The sequence below is a fragment of the Equus quagga genome, chromosome 2, assembly GCF_021613505.1.
Source record: "Equus quagga isolate Etosha38 chromosome 2, UCLA_HA_Equagga_1.0, whole genome shotgun sequence".
In the NCBI taxonomy this organism is placed as follows: domain Eukaryota; kingdom Metazoa; phylum Chordata; class Mammalia; order Perissodactyla; family Equidae; genus Equus; species Equus quagga.
In genome coordinates this window covers 26,811,694-26,837,709 of record NC_060268.1, presented here as the reverse complement: position 1 = coordinate 26,837,709, position 26,016 = coordinate 26,811,694, and the positions used below count along the sequence as shown (strand labels likewise).

At 40.2% G+C, this 26,016-nt stretch overlaps 1 gene segment (V, D, J or C); it reads left to right on the top strand.

Moving 5' to 3' along the window:
* Positions 1 to 23,703: 23,703 nt before the first annotated feature.
* On the top strand, positions 23,704 to 25,043 carry LOC124235031 (T cell receptor alpha variable 29/delta variable 5-like). The segment is given in 3 exon segments: positions 23,704 to 23,755; positions 23,911 to 24,212; positions 24,840 to 25,043. Coding segments are annotated over 3 exon segments (558 nt in total).
* The last annotated feature ends 973 nt before the right edge of the window (positions 25,044 to 26,016 follow it).

Below are 26,016 nucleotides of genomic sequence, written 5' to 3'. Positions count from 1 at the left end.
TTTTCTGAGTTTTGCTGTGAGTGTTTGTCTTGGTAAAATCACGTCTACTCTGAAAAGGTGGGACTATCTCATAGATAACATAGAGGTGAGGAGCTGGGCTTCAGTTTAATAGAAGTAGTGCTAGTCCTGTGTGTCCTTGGACAAATTGTTTAACTTCATAAAGACTTGATTTCCCTTCTATTAAGTGAAGATAATACCTACTCTAAAGGGCTATAGTGCTAAACTATCAGTGGTTAATAATGTGGATTCTGAATCATATTACTGGGACAAATTCCAGTTGTCGCTGACTGTGACCTTAGACAAGTTACATCCTTCCTTCTGTGCTTCAGTTTGCTCATTTATAAAATGAGCATGGTAATATGATTTACTTCATAGGATTAAATAATGCTACTTAATTCATAAGATTAAAAGAGCCTCTTAATAAGCGGACTCCTGAAAACACTCGTCAGATTACAGTGCTAAGAAATTCAAGCCTAGATAGGAGCAGGAAGGAGATGGGGCACAAAAACTTTGACTCAATTTGTTTCTACGTTTGACCTCCAGAGGGCAATGTTGCATAAACCAGAAATGTCTCCTCTAACAAAAGTTATGCCTCACTCCCATGAGCTTCTTCACCTTGCAGTTCACTGAGGGGCACATTCTGAGTAGGCTCCACACCATGAGCAGTCATTGTCAAGGAAACATCTCTTATAAACAGTCTGGAGAACTTACCTAAACAGGGACCTCTTGAATCTCAGATTTTCACAGTTACAAGAACTCAGCATCCTCTGGCACATTCCTTCCTGCTCCTCAGGGAAGAGCTTCCAGAAGATAGCTCTCAGCTTCTCACTGCCTAGCCATGTTCTCAATGACTATTATGCTGCTTGGAATGCTCTTCACAGTGAGTAAGTAACATTGCATTCCATTCTCCTGCCTCCGTAGAAGGAACATTGTTCCAACTAGAAACTGAATAGAGACAGTGTCTCATTATAGGTGGGTCTACCTATCCTGGTATGACTGACTCAACATTGATGTTTCAGGAGGAACGGGAGCCCAGTCAGTGACCCAGCCTGATGACCACATCACTGTTTCTGAAGGAGCCTTTCTGCAGCTGAAGTGCAATTATTCCTATGGTGGATCTCTTGCTCTCTTCTGGTACGTCCAGTACCCCAGCCAAGGCCTCCAGCTTCTCCTCAAGTACATAACAGGGGACCCTTTGGTTAAAGGCATCAAAGGTTTTGAGGCTGAATTTAAGAAGAGTGAAACCACTTTCCACCTGAGGAAACCATCGGCCCATTTGAGTGACTCTGCTGAGTACTTCTGTGCTCTGAGAGACACAGTGACTGAGACTGCAGGGGGAGCTGAACACAAACCTCCTGAGACACTGGAGTTTTCAGAGATTCAAGGACACAGCCTGACCTGTTCTTAGTAAGGTCTCTCATTGGATGAAAGTGAGCAGGGCTGGGGAGCAGAGCCCTGGGGAGCGCTTGGCTCCTGAGGATAAACAGGAACTTCAATGTGCTCCTTGTTTTATTACTGGGTCATGTTAAATAAGACCTAGAGGGTATTTTGTTAAGTGAAATAAGCCAGACAGAAAAAGATGAACTCTGTATGACTCCACTCATAGGTGGAAGTTAACATATAGACAAAGAGAACTGATCAGTGGTTACCAGGGGAAAGGAGGGGTGGGGGGAGGGCACAAAGGGTGACGCGGTGTACCTACAACATGACTAACAATAATGTACAACTGAAATTTCACAAAGTTGTAAACTATCATAATCTTAATTAGAAAAAAAAAATAAGACCTAGAACAGAGAATCTTGTATGGATATTCTCCTTCTAGTTGGAGATACTGCATTCTAGAGGCTGAGGATTCTAACTTAATATGACCAATACTGATTTCTCATGTTTCACCTTCTAAACTCACCTCTAACATGCTCCTCCCACTACCTTTTGCTTTTCAATTAATAGCACCTCCATTTTATCAGTACCTCTGGTCATAATCTCAGAGCTATCTTTCCCTCTTACTTTTCTCTCACTTACATCTGTCAAATTAATAAACAGAAATCTCATTAAATTGGAGTGGGGAGGCCCAAAGGGGGAGCTCTCATGCCCTATGTCAATAGCAGAGCCCAACAGGAAGAAAGACTTGCTCTCCTTGACCAGCAAGAAGCTCACTCAGTGACATGCTGTCACAACTCAGGCAGTGAAAAGCCACTACACATTGAACTCTTAATTCCTCTGATGGATTCTTTCTTTACAATAGCCCTCCCAACTGCCTCTTCTCTATAAAAGAGTTTCTCTTCCCTTGCTGTTGAGGGACTTGCACATGGCTCACCATGGTTGTAGACCCCAAATTGCAAGTTTTTGCTGATCCCAAATAAACCATTTTTCTGGAAAAATAACTGGCTGTCAATTTATTTAAGGTCCACAGATCTAATCCGTCATGAAATCCAGTTGTCCCTCTCTGGGAAATTAACCCATAATCTAGTCACTGCCACTGTCTCCACTGCTACCTCTTTGCTCAAGTCACCCTTGTCTCTCAAATGAATTACTCTGACACCCACTTTAAATATAAAGGCATAGATAGACTAAAAGTAAAGTATGGAAAGAGATATCCATGCAAACACTAATCTGGAAAGGCTATATTAATGTCAGACAAATTAGACTTCAGGAAAACAAATAGTACAGAAATAAAGAGGGATATTACATAATTATAAAAGGACCAATTTACTAAGAAGACATAATAATGTGAATGTGTATGCACTTGACAACAGAGCTTCGAAATGCTTGAAGATAAAACTGTTAAAAGTGAAAGGAAAAATAGACAAATCTGCAATTACACTTGGAGACCTTGACTCTTTGTGCTCAATAAGTAATAGAGTCAGCAGTTAGAAATCAGCAAGAATACAGCAGACCTGCACAACACTATCAAACAATTTGACCTTATTGCTATTTATAGAACACTCCACTAAACAACAGAAAGCAATGCTTAGAAGGAAATTTATAACAGTAAATGTTTACATTAGAAAAAGAAAAACATTTCAAATCAATAACCTCATCTCCATGGTTGCGTCTCAGGTGATGACGTCGTACACAGAATAGAAAAAGCTCAGCAACCCAGGAATCAGTAGCTTGTATCGAGTTCTGGAAAACTAGAGTATTTTCCCCTATTACTGCACCAGATTCCCAGCTAGAAAATGTGGTGCCTTTTACCCCTCACATTGCTCTTTGGTGCTCACATATTAAATTGAGATCACTTCTATTCAGATCAGATGCCACAATTTTGGAACAGTTCATGAGCTTTCCTGTTACAGTAATGATCCCAGAGAGGGTACAGGAAAACTTTACTCCTTTGTCTTTTTAGAAATTACCAGTTATGAAGATGATCTTCCACAAAATGAACGCTGTTACACACATGACCAGTTAAACAGAACATTATAGGGTACCTTACAATGCATCTATATATTTTCACGCAAGGCGGGACAACACTAATCGTTACATGGAGCTGTGCCACTGTACTTTCCCTTAGCCTTTGAAGGGACAGGACCATGAGCATGCAAGTCATACAGTGGGTCAAGTCTAGAAACAAATAAGGCTGAGAGGAGAAACCATGACTCAGGATAGGCCACAGATCAGCTGGGAGCAGCATCCCAGGAGCCCGTAATTACAGAGTGGAGTGAATGTCAGGAGGATATAGCCCTTCCCCATTGAGATGTGCCCATTCTTCTTTTTGCTTTTTGCTGAATGCAAATCAGTAAAAAAATACAACAACATGCTGGCATCTCATCTGACTGCCAAAATCATTATGGAACATGATAGAACAAAAAAAATCAGCATTTCTGTATTCTATTTGATTTGTATAGTGTAAAAATCGATTTTTCTTTTGTGGGTGAACGTAGAGGGGTATATAGGAAGTCTGTACTTTCGGCTCAAATTTTCTGTAAACCTAAAACTGCTCTAAAAATTAAAATCTATTAGCTTTTAAAATATTGGTTTTCATATAAAAGCTAAAAAGAAAAAAGAAAAGTCAATTGTATGAGCTCCATCTACCGGAGAATGTTTATTACGAGCAGCTCAAATCATCTACTTTCCTGCCCTGTCTACCTTCTTCAATTATTTTTCCTGGTGCTTCGCTTCTCTAATTGTGTATTTACTGTGCAAAGTATATTATGCAAGACTATTGGCATATATTTGTAATTCAATTATTACTAAAACCTGGAAAGTAGAAATATCCCTATTAATAAAAGCAGTACAGCTTCTCCTGGGGTGCCCGCAGCAGGCCGCGCCGGGCCTGCTGACGCCCTCGGTCCAGGATGAGGGTCTGGGGGACAGGGCTGGTGGAGTGCGGGGTGGAGGCAGAAGCGCCCACGTGGCCGAGTGGGTCCTTGGGCTGGACGCAGCTCCCATAGAGGGGGTCTCATCAGGCCAGCGGGATGTCTGGGTCCCGGGGTGGGCAGGAAGGGTCCCGGGGAGCTGCGCAGAGGCGGGGCCTCCAGGGCCAGGTCTGAAGCCCCCCTGCAGACTGTCGATCTGCGGGGACTGCTCGCCCTTGCCGCCAGGGGCCCGAACCTCGCTGGCTTTTCCTTCTCAGTTTGCCAAAGGACAGAGCAACTGCACAAGCTGAAGAAACTTCTGGAAGTTCAACCTTCTCAACCCCAGCAGGTCCCATTGAATCCCGACCGGTTCAGCCCCCGCCCGCAGACTCCCCCGCCAGAAACACATTTCTCCGCCTTTTCCTCTTGACCTTCCTCCCCGCCATCGCCCCTGGGGCTGGACGTCCTGCAGACCCTAATCTCCCCGCCGGGTCCAGCTCTTGCTGTCCGCGCAGTCGGAGGTGCCGAGGCGGGCAGCGGCATGTGCCCCATGGTCAGCGCGCGGCACGGGGGGAGGGCATATCCGAGCCTCCAGGCGTCCTGGTGTATCAGCTGCAGCAAGGCAGCCGTCTGAGGCTTCGATTCACTTGCTTCAAGCCCGCCTTTCTGAACCTGAGGGACTTGCTGGCGTCCGACGACTGGGAGGAGGAAGATTGGGACCCTGAGCTGATGGACCACATCGGGGTGGGGTCTGTGCAGCGGGCGTCCCCGGGGATGGAGTCGGCCTGGGGTCAGGGCCAGGGGCAGCCTGAGCAGGGGGCCTCTGTGGCCTGGGGGTTGGGGAGCCTGGCGCCAGCCGCTGAGGGACTGTGACTGGAACAGACGTTCTCTGTCAGATGTCACAGAGTTAGGAATCTGATGCTCTCCAGGACATGCCGCATGAATGGTTGCTGTGCAGCATGTGAAGTGGGGGCAGAACATAGATCTGTGCACCAGCCTGCCCTGTCCGTGGGGAGGGATGTGACAAGTGTGAGACTCAGTCCCAGGATCACTCCAGAGTCTGGGGACAACAGGGACATGTGCTTACCTTTGCCTGGATGGTCTCTGGGGCTACCCAGGACCGTGTCAGCAGCACTGGGGGCTGTGGTCTGTAGTGGGGGTCCTGGTTTCCAGTGTTGGCTGTTCTATGGAGTTTGACCCGTTAGTCCCGTTTCTTTGTATGTTGTTTTTAGTTAAATGAAGTGATAAGAGTTTTACATGAAGCCCCTGTGCTAGTCATCCCTCAGCTGGTCCTTGTTGACTGGCCTTGTCATCTCAGTGTGCAGGTTTAGCCGCCTTCACAGATTTAAATCCCATGGCAGCGGAGGACAGACGGGGGGAGCAGCGCAGTTCAGGCGAGGGTTCTGGTCAGTTTTTTGGCTCACGGTGGGAGTTTGTTTCACAGGTGTCTATCATATTATTTATAAACAAATACCTTCATACATCCTTAAAATAAAGAAGGGCCATGTGTTGAACAACAATAGCAAAGCAATATAATAAGTCATGCAAGTGTGTAGGTTTATGGATTGGATGGACGTGTGTCCAGCCCTCAACTCTGTCATCAATTAAATTACAGTAAAGAAGTTAAAAAAATATTTTAGACTTCAGTTTTATCATTTGTGTACTGGGATAATGGTAATAATAATCCTTTCAGAAGTTGTTCTAATGATCAAACAAGAAAATATCTATCAGGGGCTGAACTCATATTCCAGCATGGTATAAACGCAATAAAGTTTTATAGGTGAAAAACAGAGGCCCAGAAAACACAAATGATTTTGTCCATGATCACACATCTAGTACATTATGAAGAGTGAACTGTGTTCTGAATATTCCTGCCTTTAAATTTAAGCCAAGTATTTTCACTTTATGGTAACACTGGTGCATTAACTGGCACACGTGTATCGAGAGTAAAGGATGGGCAGGGTGGAAGAAGGCGGAGGGAAAGGGAGAAAGCAAAGAGAAGAACTTTGAAACAACAGAACACGTGTCATCTCTTCAGGTATCCAGTCTCACAGACAGATATTCTCCCTTATCCTGTTGAATACTGGACAACAGACCGATGGAGACAACCTGGCACAACCTTCTCTAACCTTGATGGCTTTGTTGCCCTAGATCTGGTCCACATCTCTTGAAGGTTATAAACATCTTGGTCTTTACAACTACTTCTTGTGCTGATGAAATGGAAAATCAATTCTCTCTGTCCTGACACAGCCCTGGTTATTAACTGGGTTCATAAAATCTTCCACTACAACACCAACTACGTGCAAATATTTCTCTATTTTCTCAAGACTGTGTGGAAGGCAGTTGGTAGGAAAGGAGAAAAATATAGTTAGATTTTCCCCATTATTCAATTGATGAGATTCTACATAGGTGAAGTGGGACACTGGTGTTTTACTTGCCCGTATCCCCTGCATTGTTGAGCTTTACTTCATTAAAACCTCAGTCTATAACAGCTCCTCAAGGCTTTTTTCTCTCCCACTGTCATCTTCAATAGCAGCAGGCTCTTTCTTGGAAGATCTTAATATTGGAATTAGAAGGGAATTGATGTGTGCCCTCATATTATCACAGACTGATTCATGGGATCAGGCCAGAAAGAATTCTATAGGAAAACTCAGTGGTAGAGGCAAAAGTCAGAATGGCACGTACAGCTGAGCCAGGTGATACTAAGCAGGAAAAGCTAACAGAGCCTGAAGGCCCATCCTGAAGGCTCTTCTGTGCTGAGCCTCTGAGACAGCAGGGCCAACAGAGACCACAGGAAGTCCTAAGCAAAGATGGTCTCAATTGGACGTTAGAGACCTACAGATGCTGTCAGAACCGTCTATGTTTCCTCCAAATGTCCCTTCCTCAGTATGTGACTCCCTGAAGTTCCTCTGTGTTGAATGAAGAATTCCATGAAGGAGAGAGTCTTTCTCTCCTTATCTCTTCCATAATCAGTGGCAGCTTTTAGGGTATGTGTCATCTGAGATCACAGACTCCATCAGGACAAGTCCCAGGACACAGTGCAGCTTCCATTCTGGTTGAGTGTGAAGCCAGGCCCCAGCTTTGCTCCTCTGCTGGGGATGAGCCTTCACTGAGGCTCTGCAGTGACTGTGCTGTGGTTCTTCTCTAGTCCTGGAGGAGCAGGCACATCCCAGTCTCTCACTGCTGTCACCCGGGGTCTACCTATAGCCACAGCTCGGCAACTAATAAGAGCATAGTCCAGGACTGGTGGCTTCCCTTCCAAAGACTGGATTTCCTGACTCAAGGATACAAGAGTCTGTGACAAATGACATGGCTTCTATGTCAATTGTTGCAGACAGAAAGTCTAGCAGCCTGAGCCTGCACAGGGTGAAGCAGAGAGATGACCGTGCTCTGAGAGACACAGAGAGTGACAGGTGAGGCTGCTCCTGTGCAACAGCTTCATGATGAAGAGACTGCACAGCCTGGGATGGCAGTGGAGGAAAACACACACAAACTCTTTCCCAAGGTCAGAATGCTTACTTTCTCTCTTTGACAAGAAAGCCTGTGTGGGACATGCTTCCTTGGTCAAAGTACTGGAAATAATAATGATGATGATAATAAAATCTATCATTTAACGTCACTTTCATTGCCAATAAAGAACAAAATACAGTTAACAGAGCCTGAAATTCAGCAAATTGGAAGAAAAAGAAAGGAAACCTTGGGAAAGTGTGGAAGAGTATTAATAAATGTGTACGTGGCCGGCCTGGTGATACAGCGGTTAAGTTCGCACGTTCTGCTTCTCTGCGGCCCGGGGTTCGCTGGTTCAGATCCTGGGTGTGGACATGGCACCACTTGGCAAAAGCCATGCTGTGGTAGGCGTCCCACATATAAAGTGGAGGAAGATGGGCATGGATGTTAGCTCAGGGCCAGTCTTCCTCAGCAAAAAGAGGAAGATTGGCAGTAGTAAGCTCGAGGCTAATCTTCCTCAAAAATAAATAAATAAATAAATAAATGTGCAAGAATAACTTGATGAGAAAAATAAATAGAATCGGTGAATAATTTTTTAAAAATTGGATCCTGATAAAAGTAGAAAAATTAAAAAACAAGACACAAACATATTTAAAATAAAAAAAATGGCAGATAATGAAAGATATGGAAGAAAAAATAATTTTTTTAAATTATAATAGTTAATAATTTTTTAAAATTAATTGCCATAACATTGGATTATAACATTATATAGCTTTCAGATGTACATCATAATATATTTTGAATTCTGTGTAGATTGCATCATCTTTCCCTCTCTTTGTGCCTTCTTCAATTCCTTTCAACAATGTTTTATAGTTTTCCGTGTACAGATCTTTCACCTCTTTAGTTAAGTTTATTCCTAGATATTTTATTCTTTTTGTTGCAGTTGTAAATGGGATTGTGTTCTTAATTTCTCTTTCTGCTACTTTGTTGTTAGTGTATAGAAATGCAACCGATTTTTGTATCTTGATTTTGTATCCCATGACTTGACTGTATTCATTTATTGTTTCTAAAAGTTTTTTAGTGGATTCTTTAGGGTTTTCTGTGTATAAAATCATGTCGTCTCCAATGAGTAACAGTTTCTCTGCTTCTTTTCCAATGTGGATCCCTTTTATTTCTTTTTCTTGCCTGATTGCTCTGGCTAGGACTTCTAATACTATGTTAAATAAGAGTGGTGACTGGGCATCCTTGTCTGGTTCCTGTTCTTAGAGGGATAGCTTTCAGTTTTTCTCCACTGAGAATGATATTTGCTGTGGGTTTGTCATATATGGCCTTTATTATGTTGAGGGAGTTTCCTTCTATACCCATTTTATTTAGAGTTTTTATCATAAATGGATGCTGTATCTTGTCAAATGCTTTCTCTGCATCTATTGAGTTGATCATGTGATTTTTATTCTTCATTTTGTTAATGTGGTGTATCACGTTGATAGATTTGCAGATGTCGAACCATCCCTGCATCCCTGGAGTGAAACCCACTTGATCATGATGCATGATCTTGTTAATGTATTGTTGTATTTGATTTGTTAGTATTTTGTTGAGGATTTTTGCATCAATGTTCATCAGTGATATTGGCCTGTAATTTTCTTTTTTTTGTTGTCTTTGTCTGGTTTTGGTATCAGGATAATGTTGGCTTCATAGAAGGAGTTAGGAAGCCTCCCCTCTTCTTAAATTTTTTGGAAGAGTTTGAGAAGGATAGGTATTATGTCTTCTTTGAATGTTTGGTAGAATTCACCAGGGAAGCCATCTGGTCCTGGATTTTTCTTTTTTGGGAGGTTTTTATTGCCATTTCAGTCTCCTTGCTGGTAATTGGTCTATTCAAATTCTCTACTTCTTCTTGGTCCAGTTTTGTAAGGTTGTATGTTTCTAAGAATTTATCCATTTCCTCTATATTATCCAATTTGTTGGCATATAGCTTTTCATAGCATTCTTTTATTATCTTTTGTATTTCTGAGGTGTCCATTGTAATTTCTCCTCTTTCATTTCTGATTTTATTTATTTGAGCCTTCTCTCTTTTTTCTTGGTGAGTCTAGCTAAGGGTCTGTCAATTTTGTCTATCTTTTCAAAGAACCAGGTCTTGGTTTCTTTAATTTCTTCTATTGTTTTTTTAGTCTCTATTTCATTTATTTCTGCTCTGATTTTTATTGTTTCCTTGCTTATGCTGATTTTGAGCTTGGTTTGTTCTTCTTTTTCCACTACCTTTAGATGTGCTTTTAGATTGCTTATTTGGGATTTTTCTTCTTTGTTGAGGTAGGCCTAGAAAAATTAATTTTTCATAAAATATCACTTTTACTATTTAAATAAATTTTAAAACTTTGATATGATGGAAGAGTATTTATATACATCTGTGTATGTGTATTTTTTTATATATGCAAATACAGTGTTCTACTATTTTGGTATATTAATTTATGTTTTATTTCTCCTTGAGTGTTTCTCCTTCCTTCTGTTCAAGCAGATGGTGTCTCTGTGCTTCCTCATGTAAATAATGATGTTTGGCAAGAAAGTGGCATTTGCCTAGAGGGTCTTCTGGCTCATTTTGAAAAATCTAAATTCTTAAGTAATGTATAGGTTTATGGAAATGGCAGAGTTTGAAGAGGTTTTGTGGTGGGAAAGAGGAGAAGAAAGTGGCTTTGCCAGGAGAGGAGAGTGGGCTCTGCAGGTCCAGGAGCAGCAGGAATCAGGTCACTGTCTCTAGACAATTTTCTAAGAATTAGTAAAACTCAGCTTGGGAAGGCTATGTGGTGACTTTAGGAAGAGTTCCCAGCCTTGCAAAAGATCCTTGGGGCACGATAAACCTGAAAAACAGAAGGCTTCTACTTGGAATACCACTAACAGAAATAGTTTACAGGACATTGGGTAATATTTTTAATATTTATGAATCCTCTCCAAGAGGGTCATGTTTGTGTTTCCACCCAAAGGCCTCAGTGACACCACTTACAGTTAAATTGGTTTGTATGAATGATTATTGGGCAAAGAGTGGAGCTTATCTCTGATTGTATTCACAACCACACCGCAAATCTGCTTCTTGAAGTATAAGATCTCAGAAGTTTAGAACTTTAGAGCATCTTAGTTTGGATACTTGGCCAGGGCAAATGGAGAAGACCCTGGGGTCCACAACTCAGAGCTTGTGGCTGCACCTTGGATGTGAGCACAGAAGCTGTTGAAGACTTTTCCCAACAGGCTCCTGGATGTAGCACAGTCATGCTCATCTGGATTTATCCGGGGTTCCCTGTAAGAAGGATATTAAAATGATGTAAGTTCTGTAGTGAGATCAAATTTGTGTGTCTTATGCTGTCTTGCCTATCAACAGGGAGCTGAGTTCTTGATCTCTGCATGCCAAGGGCGGAGGGAGGTGAAAGTTCCTATTCCTGTTTCTTTTTATGCTTTAACAGGTACAAGCAGAATCCTGGGAAGGACTGACAATATCCTGTTTGTAACCATTTAAATTGTGGTGAAAAGGAAGTGAGAACCTGTAAGAGCTACCCTTACTAATAAGGATATTCAGAGCTTCCTCCACATTTCAGTCTCCCAGTCTGAGGCTCAACCACCTACTTCTGTGTTCTGTGTTCCTTCAGCACCTGCAGCCTGTCCTCAGTCCTGCCGCTGGGGTTGTGGCACCCAGCATCAAGGCAGCAAACCTGTCCTTAACAGCGTTTTGGAAAAGCAAACTCAGTGATTGAAATATTTTAATAGTATGAAAAAATGATTTCAAAATGCAAATAAATAGCACTCAATAATATATCTGTGCCTTAATAAGGGACTGTTATCAACTTATCTTCCTGTGCATCAGCCGTGTCAAGAACTCAGTCTATTCTCTCATTCTTTTGACATTACATAATATGACACTCTAGGTCACTCAAGGCTATATACTGATTTGTAATAGTGGATTTTCATAGTTTCCTATCCCCTAAATGTTGGTAATATTACTTTATTTCTTGCCACTGCATGAATGGGGCCTGCCAGGTGAGTTTTCCTCACTTACACAAACAGACACACACACACACACATTTAGGCTTAAATCTCAATAACTGCTGCCAGTAAATGCAGTGCTGGTCTCTAATTTATAGTTACTTCTGTTCTAGTTTCCTCCATTTCAACGTGGGCATTTCTTTCTTTGTCCTATCTCACCATTCCCCTTTTCTGCCTCTCTGTGTTGCCCCAAAATGGGCAGGCAAGAGGAAGCTGACTTCTAGCTCTTGTCTATCTATACCTCCTCTGTGATCTTAGACAGGCTTCCACCTCTATTATGTGGGGACAGCATCATCTACTTTAGCTCTCACAGGGTTGTTCTAAAATATCCTCTGAAATAAAGATTTTCATTTATCAAATAATATGAAACTAATAAAGAATTATATAAATGATGCGGTGAGCCTCACTGTATGGGTGAAGTAAAATGTAGACTCTTTCTGAAATGGATTGTATACTGAGTTGCAATGTAGCCGGGGGTTGCTGAAGATGTAGTTAGTCATATAAAACAGACTTAGAGAGAGTAGCTTTGATGACTTAACCAGGAACACAGGCCAGTTGAATAATTTATACCACCTGTGAACATCCACAGACATTAAACCCTAGATTTCAAAGTTAAGCTCTAGCCCTTTGCCCTGAAGTCATTTAAAAAGTTTTAGGATTATGCAAAGCTAGGGATAGGTGGAGGATATAAAAACACAAGATGTCTCCAGCATCCACAATACAGACCTGAGAGAATAAATATATCTCAATGGTTGAGTTAAGGAAGTGGATCAAGGAAAGAACATCCACAGCTGCTCGAAATAGAAGTATACATTAGCATATCTATAAAACTCCAGGTAAATATGTGAGTACAGATGTTTCTCTCTTGGGTCCACGATGGAGCTTGGATGCATATTTATTCCCCACATTAACACAGTCATCTGGGCTGTTACTGTAACATTTTTACTTCACAGCTTCTCGAAGTTTTATGTGGATCACACGGGGATCTTGTTAAATTACAGATTATGGTTCAGTAAGGCCTGAAAGTCTGGATTTTTAACCAGCTTCCAGTTGATATAGATGCTGCTGGTTTTCCAACCTCTCACAGCAAGGCTTACACCATCTGAGAGGCTGTATTCTAAGGTGGTTAAGTTTGTGCATTCTTTAACTCCACTGTCTGGATTTGAAGCCTGCCTCGGTCACTTACTAGCTATATGAGTTTGGGAAAGTTAATTAACCTCTCTGGGCTTCAATTTCCTCCTCTGAAAAATATGGGAACAATATTAGCTACCTCCCAGTGTTGTTGGGAGGATTAACTGAGTTGATTTGTATGAAGTATTTAGAAGAGTTGACAGCACTGCTATTTGTATATATAGTTTATCAAGTTTACCAAATCAAAAATACCTCTGTTTTGACCTAATTGGATACTTTCTATACTAGCTGATTAGACATGGGAAAGGTAACTAACTGGATTTTGTGTACTTGTCCCACCTCTTCACATAACACTTGTCACAGGGCAGGATGCTCACATAGTCTGGGTGCTTTTACCTTAGGATGAATGTGGCGGATGATGGTGATGTGTTTTTGGATTTTTCTGGATAAAGACCCAGCTGGGCTTTTTGCTAAGTACCTGTTGAGGAGGATGAGGGGAGTAGAGATGCATCACCTAAATAAGGAATCATCTAAGTGTGTTGATTGCGACACGATCCAGCTTATATACATAATCTCAGTGTATCCTCAAGACAAACCGATGGAATAGGTAATGCAAACCCTGTTCTACTGACTAGGAAACATGAGTGGATTAAATAAATTGTCCGATGTGACCTAGCTGATAAGTGGCAATGATGTAATTTTATTCTTAGTATATCTGACTCCAACATCAAATCATTTAGTCAGGATTTGTCACTCCTCCACCAAAACATTTTTTTAAATATTTTTATTGAGTTTATGATAGATTACAACCTTGTGAAATTTCAGTTGTACATTATTGTCAGTCATGTTGTAGGTGCATCACTTCACCCTTTGTGCCCACCTCCCACCCCCCGCCCCCCACCTTCCCCTGGTAGCCACTAAGCTGTTCTCTTTGTCTACATGTTTAACTTCCACATGTGAGTGGAGTCATACAGAGACTGTCTTTCTCTATCTGGCTTATTTCACTTAGCATAATTCCCTCAAGGTCCTTCTATGTTGTTGTGAATGGGATGATTTTATTCTTTTTTATGGCTGAGAAATATTCCGTTGTATATATACACCATATCTTCTTTATCCAATCATCAATTGGTGGGCACTTAGGTTGCTTCCACATCTTGGCTATTGTAAGTAATGCTGCAATGAACATAGGTGTGCGTGGGACTTTTGGAATTGCTCATTTCAAATTCTTTGGGTAGATACCTCCACCAAAATATTTTATTTTATTTTATATTCAATATACTATCTGTTTTGATGAGTCTTGAGTTCCTTTGAGGAGTTTTGTGACACTGAGAAGAGGCTTACACAGAACTGGCACCTTGAACTCAGTTTTTCTCCACCTTCCCTCATCAGCACTGGTGGCTCCAGGGGAGACTCAGAGTGAAAGGAGAATTGTCCCTATGGGCCAAAGCTCTTGCGCCACATATTTCTGAGGGACTCAGTGTTGTGATTGGTCATTCCATTTAAGTTCTGAGAAATGGAAGAAATATCCCAGGGGTCAACAGTTGACCCCAGCCCTTTCCTCTCTAGCCCATCCTGCAAAGGAGTGTTCTACTTCTCTGGCTTCTCACTTAGCTCTACGTCTGTGTATAAAGACGAGTGGGCAAGTTCCCCATGAGTGAATCTTTGTTGGGCTGCCTCTCCAAGACTTGAATAAAGTCTTTCTCAACGGCCCAATTTTCAGCACAGTTGTTACATCTCCTATGTTTGTCTGTAATGCTAGTGTAGATCTTTTTTCACACATTATCTTTAAAAATTGTTTTTGATAATAGTACCTTTGGATTGTGAGGACCTGAAAGACAGGACAGGGACTGTGTCTTTTCACATTTATGTCCCTCAGACCTAGTACAGTGCCTGAAACTTTTTTTATTGAATGAATAATGAGTTGGAAAGTCAGATCCTGGAGAAATGGCTTGCTCATTCAACCAGGAATAAAAGTTATGCTTTTTTACCTGTACTCCTAGGCAGCTACATTTCTTTTCCTTATATATTGAGAGAGATAATTGTGCTGTTTGAACATAACTTGTCCTTATTTTCTTTTTAATACAATCATGTGTTGCTTAATGATGAGGATATATTATGAAAAATGTGTCCTGAGGAGATTTTGTTGTTGTGTAAACATGACAGAGTGTACTCACACAAACCTAGATGGTATAGCCTACTACACACCTACGCTCTATGGTACTCATCTTATGGGACCACCGTCATATATGCAGCACATGGCCATATATGATTACAAATAGGTCCCTTTATAATGGCAACATTTATGAGAGAAACATTTCTTCAACAATTGACCAACGTTAATAGGGATTCCATTTCACCTCAGAATTTAATTAGCTAAATAGTGTGACTTAATTCCGTCAGATATTGTGAATAATATAGCTCACGAGGAAAGGGTGGTGCAGTACTTACAACTTAATATTGCTCTGTGGAGCACGACATGGCAGGGAAGGAGCAGAAACATTACTTGGGACAGCCATCATCCTAAAGAAAATGTCTCCAAACTTTGGTGCAATCACTATTGAGAAAGCTCATGGGCGTTTCCCTTGAGACTCTATGGCTTGGCTTCAGTTGAACTATGACTTTCATGAGTTCTAGAAATGCAAAAAAAGGAGCCATAGTACAGTTCAAAAAAGTCAGAAGATGAAAAAATGAAGCCCAATGTGGGTCATTTGCAGAATGCTCTGATGCCTATGGAAAGAAAATAATAATCTGAGGTACAATGACTTCACAGCAATATTCTAGACAATTCTGAATAGCTGTAAATCAGCCAAAAAATGTTTCTGGTTATTGGGTGGTGTGGAGGGAGACTTCACTTCTGAATTTCGACTATTAGGTCACATGTTTGATGTGGAGGATTCTAGCTCTTTAGCTTTGTTTATTATGTAGTCACATGAAGTTGAGGAAAATTAAACAATAGTGAAAACTAAATTTAAAAAATCACATTTCCCTCATTATTATGGCTTTGTGGGCCAGGAATTTGAGTACAGACATGGGGACTTAGGAGCCACAGAGCTTTCATCTCCAGGGCAGAGCCATCTGTTCTTATAAAGGGGGAAGATCTTACAAAAGAGGCTTTAACGTGAGCAACTAATTCATTGAATGCATACCTTTCAACACAAAAAGAGAGAACAAAAAAGAGAGATGGTAAAAGCAAATTGTTATTTTTCTTGACCTCTCCTAGGTCTTGACAAGAACTTAAAGATTTTAGAGTTGAGTTAGTATACCTTTTTTCCCGTAAGTTGATTAAACTCAGAGTACACTTTAGGCTTTACTCTCACATAGCTCATTTCCAACAGTAGTAGGTTCTGTTATTTGTTGACAACACTTTGTCCTCTTCCACCATGCTAACCTTAGCCAGAGTATGCTTCCCCACACTGTTAACCCTGAACTTGGCGATATGACTAGCTTTGACCAATGGAATGTGAGTGGATAGGAAATATGCCATATCAAAGCAAAAACTAAATATGTTACCGTGGTTTGGCTCCTTTTATTTCTTCCTCACATGTACCAGATAATGGTTGTTCTTTCAGCTTTTACCCCATAATGTGCAGCAGACCCAGGGTCCAAAATGAAAAGACAACTCATGGAAGCAGAACTGAATTCATTTGTAGCCAGGAGCAGAGCCTCACAGTGTCAGAATTGCAACTGATCCACAAGCAACATACCGTGGACAACTAAACTTGGTCCCTGTGAGCCACTGAGATTTTGAGGTTGTTTATACTGAGCATTACCATAGTCAAAGTTGACTGATATACCAAGTCATATCAATTCTATCTTTTAAAAATTTCTCATATTCAACCATTCCTTTTCAACCCCTTTATTACTACATTGGCCCTGATTCTCATTAAATCTCTCCTGCTTGATTGGAAGAACTTCTTCAGTGCATCCCCTACCTCTTAGCTCATAGCTCTCCAATCTATTGTCATCCCGGAAGTTATCATTCTAAAACACACATCAGGTTAGATCATGATCCTGTTTCAGGACCTTCTATAGTTCCCCTTCACCCAAAAGTAAAATCAAGGTTTATGTGGCCATCTATAGACTTACTGCCAGTATCTTTTCATCCTCATCCTCATCCTTTCTTCTTTTATTCATTATTCATTTCTAAAGTAGGCAAAATCCTACTCAATCTTCAAGACCCAGTGAATGTCACATTTAGTTTTGAAAAGCTTTTTCCAAGTTATCTAAATTACATTTATCTGCCCTTTTCCTCTTTCAATGTCCTGTAAATAGTTTTGCAATAACATAATGGGACACATTATGAATATTTTTTTTGGTTCTTAACTCTTCACTAGTCCAACTTCCTCAAGGATATGGGCTCTTCCATATTTTTCTCTTTAATCCCAGCTGTTATCACTGTGCTTGACATGCAAGAAGCGTTCAGTACATGGGCCTACAGCTTGACCACAGTGCATTTTTAATAAGTGCACCAGTTAAGGCACTGGTTCATGCTTAGGTGGGCTGGAAACGTTATACCGTAGGGACACGTGAAGGTACCTCTACTTCATTATGTCCCTCAGGCCAACCTAAGACTATGTTTCCCTCCCTTACACCTGGAAATTCTTACTTAAATTGTAATCCCAGGAAGAAGACCGGCCCCATCCATTCTGTTCTGGATCCCATGTCCCTTTGTAAACTGCAGCCAGGCTCTTACTCGGGTTGAGAGTTTCAGGAAATTTGGGCACTGAAAGACAATCCTTCCAGATTCTCAGTCAGTGCAATGGCTATGAAAGTTATTCCCAGTATCAGGGAAAGCTTATTCTCATCATTGTCTTGAAGCTAAATCAACAACTCCGGTTTGGAGAGAAATCTATATTTATATCTAAAGGGCTTGGGTTATGGGATGCCTCAAAAACTCAACTCATACCTTTGTGATCTTTAAGTAGGTCTTTTATTGTTTTCATCACCCTGAAAAGATAAAGAGTGGCCCTTCTGTTTTAAGCCCTACCTAGATTCCCACATCCTATACTTAGAGCTAAAATTTTTAAAAAGAGAATGCTTGGGCATTAGCATTATCCTATTTGGGATATTAACAGATAGTCACATGGCCAACACTGATTAACTTTACTAATGAGAATGAGCAGTAGCTAAAATAATCATGATGCCATTTACCCAAGATTTTTGTGATCTTTGAATACATACTGCACCCACACCACAATATGTATATATTTGAATCACTGTATTAATGGGCATACACACATACTTTTACACATTAATCCAATAATTTCTTAACTGTGTATTAATATTTTTCTGCCTGGTAGTTGCTAGGGTCACAAAAGTAAAAATGGCACAATATTTTTGTGAAAGAACTTGTAGGTGAATCCAGCAAGTGCCATCACAATATGGTATGGTGAGGACTTGGATAGTCATGAACCAGGGACCTAATGCAGAGTAAGGCAACAGGATGTCATAAAAGTATTCTAAATTAAATAATACACAACAGAGTCATGCATCTTTAATTTTGTAAAAATTGCTTTATGACAGGGTACTTACTCATGGCATATGAACCAGAGAATATAGTATAGTGTCACATGCATCGCGACACACACATACACTTACAAATACAGTTTACAGACACTCTACTGCTCAACATGCTTCTTCTGTTATTCTGACTAAAAGTGATCAGTTTTTAAAAAAACATATTTTCAGTTTCTGAATAAGGTCATTAGACTCTACTTGATCTTAATACTTGTACATATCAAAGGAAATTGGGAGAAACATAAGCATTATTGAAAATAAATCATTTTTCTATCCCTTCACTGGAGGGGAGTATTTCAAAAGGCAAAATGCTTCCCAGAGTCAAAACAGAGTTGGGGATTGGAGGAAGGGGAGGGTGGAGGGTGAATGATTCAATTGGCTGCCACCCAGACGCCTCTGCCATTTTACTTAGATCAAAGTGGGTGGCAAGTGTTACTGTAGCCCAAAAAAGCCTCTTTCAGGAGGGGATCTTTCAAGGGCAGCTACAGTCAGTGACCAGTGTGACCACATGATTGGAAGAAAAGATGCCCCTGAAATTCTTAGTGTTGCTTCTTTGGATTCAATTGGCATGTGAGTTTGAGAAGTTCCCAATTACGTGAAGAGGAAATCCTGAGGAGAAGGAAAATCCTGGCGGGCAGGTTATTTTATGGTAAAGCTTGAAAGGAAGAATTAAAGAAGGAAGGAGAAAAGGAGAGAGTGGGGGAGGGAGAAGGGTGGAAGGAGGGAGGAAAAATCATTTCAGATTGAGACAAGGTCTTAATTCCCTTTCTTGATGCCTTCTTTGTTTCTGAACAGGGGAGAGCACCCAGCAGCTGGAGCAGAGTCCTCGGTTTCTAAGCATCCAGGAGGGAGCAAATTTCACTGTGGACTGCAACTCCTCAAGCATTTTTACTAGTTTTCAATGGTACAGAGAGGAGCCTGTCTTCTTTATGGTGTTAGCTAAGAGCGGGGAAACAAAAGAACAGAAGAGGCTGAAGGCTCAATTTGGTAAGGCAAGAAACGACAGCTCCCTTCCCATCACTGCAGCCCACCCAGGGATGCAGGCATCTACCTCTGCGCAGGGGCACAGTGCTCCTGGGGCACCTGCTGCCTGCACCCACACCTTGCTACAGGGCCCCAGTCACACTGCTGTCACATTCCTCCAGCTCCTCCTGACATATCTCTCAGCATGAGAAATGATAACAACCTTAGTCACTCATAGAACCATTTCCAATGCTTTTTCAGAAACTTTCCTATATACACTGGAGAACAAGATCCCTTTGTTATAAGATAAACTTATGGAAATGTAACTCACTGTTTGAACCAGTAAAAGTATGTGTCTACAGCCCTCCAGTGTAGGCAGTGTGGTGATGAAAGTAGTTGATATGGAGGGACATATGGAAAATATTAGACAGTGCATCATATTTCCTCTTAGTCGTTCTATTTTCCTAAAGACCACAGCCAGGAATGGTTAGCACAAGGGGAGAAAAATAGATGATTTCTCAACTTTATTCTAGTTCTCAGGAATTGATGAAATTTCTATGTCTCCAGTCTATTAAACTAGAGTGTAGTAAAAGAAGAAAGTTGCTAACATTTCTTTTGACAGAAAGCTGCCCAAAGTATACTTCAATAACATACAACTATGATTCTAAAGCAATATCCCCAGTTGGTGATTCTGCAACTGCTTAAACATCAGCTACAATAGCCTGCATTCGCATAGGATTCACTTGGGGATTAGATTTTGAATGACAGATGTCAAGAATTTCAAACATTCGAGGCTGAAAAAGATAGAATTTGACAGTTCCCTCCACCTGGCAGGCCCTCCACTGGCTCATTTTTATACTTGAAGAATTCCTATTTGTTCTCTAAAGCAAGATGATCTAATACACAGCACATCGGTTTTGGAGTCAAAATAAGCCAGGTTGACATCCTGTCTTTGCAATTTTCTAGCTCTGTGTCCTTGGGCATTTATTTATCTTCATCTGAGCTTCCTTATAAATCTATGTTAATAAGAACACCTATCTTGCTGAGTTGCTATGAAATAAATTATAAAATATAGAAAATTATGTGAAGTCCCAGTACAAAATATGTTCTCAATAAACACCCTGTAAATAATTATTATTATTAGTGCCTCTAAATAAATGTTATCCCTACTGTGAAATTTCACTGACTCCTCAAGGAGGAATGAGTTAATCTCTACCTAATCTTCTGAAAATCCCCACTTTATTAGTCAGGAAGGCAGACATCTTGAGTTGCCAACCTAATCACCATTCTCTTCTCCTTCCTTATTGATTTTGATTTGCGCAACTATATCCCCAGCTTTAAAAAACAACTCACGCTATATTCCACATCCTTTCTGACAACTAGGGGTTGTATATAACACAGTTCTGACCAATGAGACCTAATCAGAAAACTGCTAGGGATTTCCTGTGATGTATTTGCTCTCCTGACACAGGCACCACAGTTTCCTTTCCCCTTTTCCAACTGTTTCCTTGCTGAAACATGGAAGCGACAACTTTACCACAAAAGAAAGCACAAGCAGAAACCCCTCCCTAGTCCCATTCCTGGTCATTCTCTAGATGCCAAGTCAAATCCCGCCTCCAGATTTATTTTTGCATGAAAAATTTTAATAAACCATCATTTGGTTGAGTTTTTGTTACTTGCAGCTAAACGCAACCCTAACTGTGGTAGAATTGACATAGAATGACTTTGTGACTTTCTATGTGTAAGTGCAGAAAAAATATATGAACACAGTGCTGTGTTTATGCAAAGAAGGGACCTGCATTTATATTGATCAGATGTATTTCTTGAAGTATTAATGTTCTTGTAATTTTTTATTAAGAAAAAAACCTTCATCTTCCATTCAGTGAGGCTTCATTTTTAAATTCCCATCAATTTCTTATACTCATGAGAGACTGTGGAATTCAGTTTGTCATGCTAAGTCTTTTAATAGTAGACATTATCAGTTTCCAGGCAAGTAACTGTAGTCTTAGATTTTGCTCACTTTTAGCTTCTAAAGGCTATTTATTTTTCTTGTTTTTAACTTTATATTACCTTAGTAAACTACTCCAAAGTCATCCCCTGAATGTTTAACGTGGAACTCCTTCATTTCGTAGATTGTAAGGGCAAATATAAATTAAAAATAAGAAAAATAATTTTAATTCTCCCTGGTAATACAAGAGAAAGACAGGCTCCCTCTTCATCTTCTTAGAGTATTTACTTTAGACAACTTGTAATTATGAATTCTTTCTCATCTCTTGAGATGTATGTAAATCTTTAAAAAAGATAAATAAGCCTCTTGCAGGTTTTACAATCCAGGAATGTTTTCCTCAAGCACTTTGGAGTTATCTCTTTGAAACGTAATAGCACCCCTGTCTCCAGTCTCTGTGGGAGGGGAGGAGCCTAGACTCAGTGGGCACCTTGCTCTAAGTCCCAAACTTGCCTCCTGTCATAAAGATATAAGAATTTTTTCCTTCAGATAAAGGCAATTAGCAAACACATGTGGCTTCCTCTATTACCAGTTAAACTGAGGAGGAGAACTATGACAAACAGTGCTGCCAAGTCTTTTTCCTTGAGGACTAGTTATTGTTTATCTTGAGAAAATGTATGTAATGAGAAAATACATCTTCTTGGCTATATAAGGGGGTAAAATTTCTTTCTGTCTCTGAAATCTGCCTAACGAATTGCCTGTGATGCTCATTAAGTGCTAGTTTAATGCTTATTCAACAATAAAACTATTCTCTTTCTTTTCTTCCTTTGTGGAGAGTTACTCATACCTTTCCCTACTTAGCCAATTTGTCAGTCTTCCTTAGTCTCTTACAATCAAGATAAAGAGCTCTGCTTTTGTGAGGTCTTCCCTGATTCCGCATTGTTACCCTCCTCAGCAGAACTGGTTGATCACCATATATGTTCCTCGTTAAAAACTCTTATACATCATCCCATGTTATAAGGATGTAGCTACACATTTGTCTTTGTATTTAGACAACCATGTGTTTAAGACTGAAGACTGTTCCACAGTCATGTTTGAAACCTTAAACCAAGCACAGTACCAGGTAACTCATAAAAATTAAATAAGTGTTGATTGAACTTACAAACATATGAGTGAATCAGTGAAAATTTGTTCAAAGGAAAGTCTTAATTTTATGGGTTTAAACATTGACAATTCATCATATTGTCCTGAATTGGACAGTTAGTGTGGACTTAATGACATTCTGATTTCCCAGAATATGTTTCATTATTATTCAAATAAAATTTATAAACATTACTTTCATATAAAATATACATCGGAATTTATTTTATTCTATATTCTGTGTCTTTGCTCAAATTAATTCCAAAAATGATTTGAGGATTTATCCTTAGCTACAATCATTAGTTGCCCTACTGATTTAGCACTGAAAGCACAATAGATTCTCCTTGCCTCTCCCATTGGATTAAACTGTGGAGAAATCTACTAGATTTGGAGCAAGAATGAAGCCCAACAAATATGCTGCCTCTTTGGGATCTCCTGTTAAATTTCAAGATTATGGCCTCATATTGTCTATAGATTTTATAGGATTATGTCATTGTTCCTCATTTGAGATACAGAACACGCTAAATAATTGATCTCATCCAAGTCCCAAGAGGGATAATGCAGCACAGAAGGCGGTTTAAAACAGAAGACAAATTTTTCTGCACTGACTGGTGTTTTTAAGTGAGTTGTCCGGAATCTGCACCTGATTTATTGCGGCATTTATTTATTCAGAGTAAATACGGACTCCTCTGCAGACCGTGGTAGAATCCAATTACATTAAAGGCAAGAGCAATAGACTGTCTTCATTCTAACCTTGTAACCACTGTATTAAATAAAACATCGTATCTTAATGTGTCCCCAGTAAACACCAATTCTAATTAATATTTTTAAATAGAGTGGCTTCCTATGAATGGCAGTTGAAAAGTGCCCATCATTTGACCTTCTATAATTCTCTATATCCTCAGTTACCATTTTTTACTACTGCAAAAATATGTGTAAATTTTTGAATTATATGATCTCAAATCCTTATTATTTTACAGTCTCTTATTTTAATTCTTTTCTAGGGAAAAGATTGCAAATTGATCTTTAGAAATATGGAAATACATTTTCAGAAATTTTCCACATGTGGACTAAAGGGGGCAGTGCTTCCTTTCATAAAGACAAATGCTTTAGCTAAAAACAGAACAGTTTACATGTGAAAAGAGGGCTCCGTGAAAAGAAATGAATGAAGGGTAGGAAGTTGAAATCACATTTACGATTGCCTGGGCAGCAGAAAAGACAACCTGAGTCTTCACAGGAGAAATGGGCAGGCTCCTGGGGGCATCATTGTGGATTCTGTGGCTTCAGCCATACTGTGAGTTTGAATATGGTAGAAAAACTCCAAAGAACACTACTAGGTTAGAGATGAGATAATGGCGGGTTTTGTTGTGGTATGTTTTCTGGCTCATGTTGGTTTTCTGTGTGGACTATAAGAATAAAATTTAAAACCTGTTACTTTCTTCTCAACAGGGGTTAATAGCCAACAGAAGAATGGTGACCAGCAACAGGTCAAGCAAAATTCTCCATCTGTGAGTGTGCAAGAAGGAGGAATTTCTATTCTGAACTGTGACTACAATAATAAGTTATTTGATTACTTCCTATGGTACAGAAAATACCCTGCTAAAGGTCCTGCACTCCTGATATCAATACGCTTAGGTATGGATAAAAATGAAGATGGAAGATTCACAGTCTTCCTCAACAAAAGTACTAAACACCTCTCTCTGCACATTACGGCCTCCCGGCCTGGAGACTCTGCCTTGTACCTTTGCTCAGCAAGTGCACAGTGCTCTCCAGGCACCTGCAGCCTGTACACAAACCTGAAGCTGGGTCCAAGCCAATGCCTCCTTTGGGGTCTCAGACTGAGAGGCACACACACTTGCTTCCATTTACACATGGCAGGAAGAGAGGGTGTGGTTTAAAGTAGGTGAGCAAGCTGAGCTTTAAGGAAGACTGATATGTGACAAGTCCTACAAATGAGTTAAGAACATTCCCTGAGCCTTGGGTTGTCCAAGAGTCTAACCATTCTCCATTTTTACTTTCAGAGAGAGGTTGCTGGTTTAGCCAAAGCACCAATCTCTGGTGATGCTTTGTTCCCACTAGCTCCTGGAATGAGGATACCCTGTTTCCCCTGTATCCTAGAGGAAAAGACATTGCAGAGGGTGAAGCCAGGGTTCCGCTTCAAGTTCTCCCAGTGAATGTGTGCCTTTGAGTATCAGCAATCATGTGCTGCATTTTCCTGTCAACAATCATTCCTGATTTTTGTTTCTGGATAACGGTGCTTTACAGTAAAATCATTTGAGGAAGTGTATATTAGAAGTCACATTTATCTATTTCTTCAGTTATAAGTTACTTCTAGGCTTTGCTTCAGTAAATCACTTACTGTACATTCTCTTTCCCAGGAAGACGTCGAAGCATTTGACACATTGTCCATCAGTAAAAAGTGTTGCCTTGTGGATCATAATAACAAACACAGGCATGTCGTGAAGCTTTTCAACTATAAAGATCTTGCTATTGGTAGCCATCCTGATTCTCAGTTGCAATGGATATATGGCATTGAACATTCAGGATGCAGCTCCAAGTTGAGAGTGAAGAAACATGCCTAGGTCATTCTAGGACCACAAGAAGTTAGAAGATATGCGAAATATCCCAAACGTTGATTAAATCAGAGATCTCCAGTAGGTTGTCAGTGAATCAACAATACAAGCAGTTTCCAGCTTCAGACTTGAGTGGTCTAGTTGGCAAAGTCACCTACATGAGATTCCTCTTCTCTTTAAAGGAGTGGTAATGAAATGAGTGTAACTCATAAAAAATAACTTGATGTTTTATATTCTAACTTCCACTGTCAACTTTTATGACTTTTGCCAATTCTATTAGTCACTCAGATTGATTCATCTGTGAATGTGGGTTATAAATATAGTAAATCTATTTCCTTGCAGCCCAATGGCTATATGATTCCATTGACCTCAAACATTCCTGACCACTGGTTTTATTCTTTTCACTTATGTAATGAATACAAGAAAATCAGTCAAACTGAATTTCTATGAAATATTTTTTCTTCTTCATGACTAGAATTGTTCTCAGTCTCTTAAATATAGAATTTCAAGCTGAAAATAAAAAAACAAGCCAAGCATCAGAAACAAAGAAGAGTAATAGGATGAGACATCGTGGCTCTCCTGAGCAACCAAGAGACAACTTGTGTACATAATGTACATGTAGTGTAGTGTCTACGTGTGTGTGCGTGTGATATCTGTAGAGGAACATTCTCCTAATTCTTCGTCACCAGAAAGCTAAAAGTGTTCCTAACATATCCCTAAAAGTAAAATCACGTGTCTGTCCAAAGTGGTCCCTGAGTTAGGAAGCCGTATATATCGCACAGGAAACTGTTTCAGTAATTATTCCATTTTGGTTGGGCTCAGCAATCCCAGATCTCTGCAATCATGAGAAATCTAATCATGGAGTCAATACAGAGCTCACAGGAGGACCCACCTATTCACTGTAATGCGAGGTATTCTTATTTTCTCAAGGCCACAATGATGTCTACCCTGATATCAGTTTCCCCACATTAAACCCAGCATA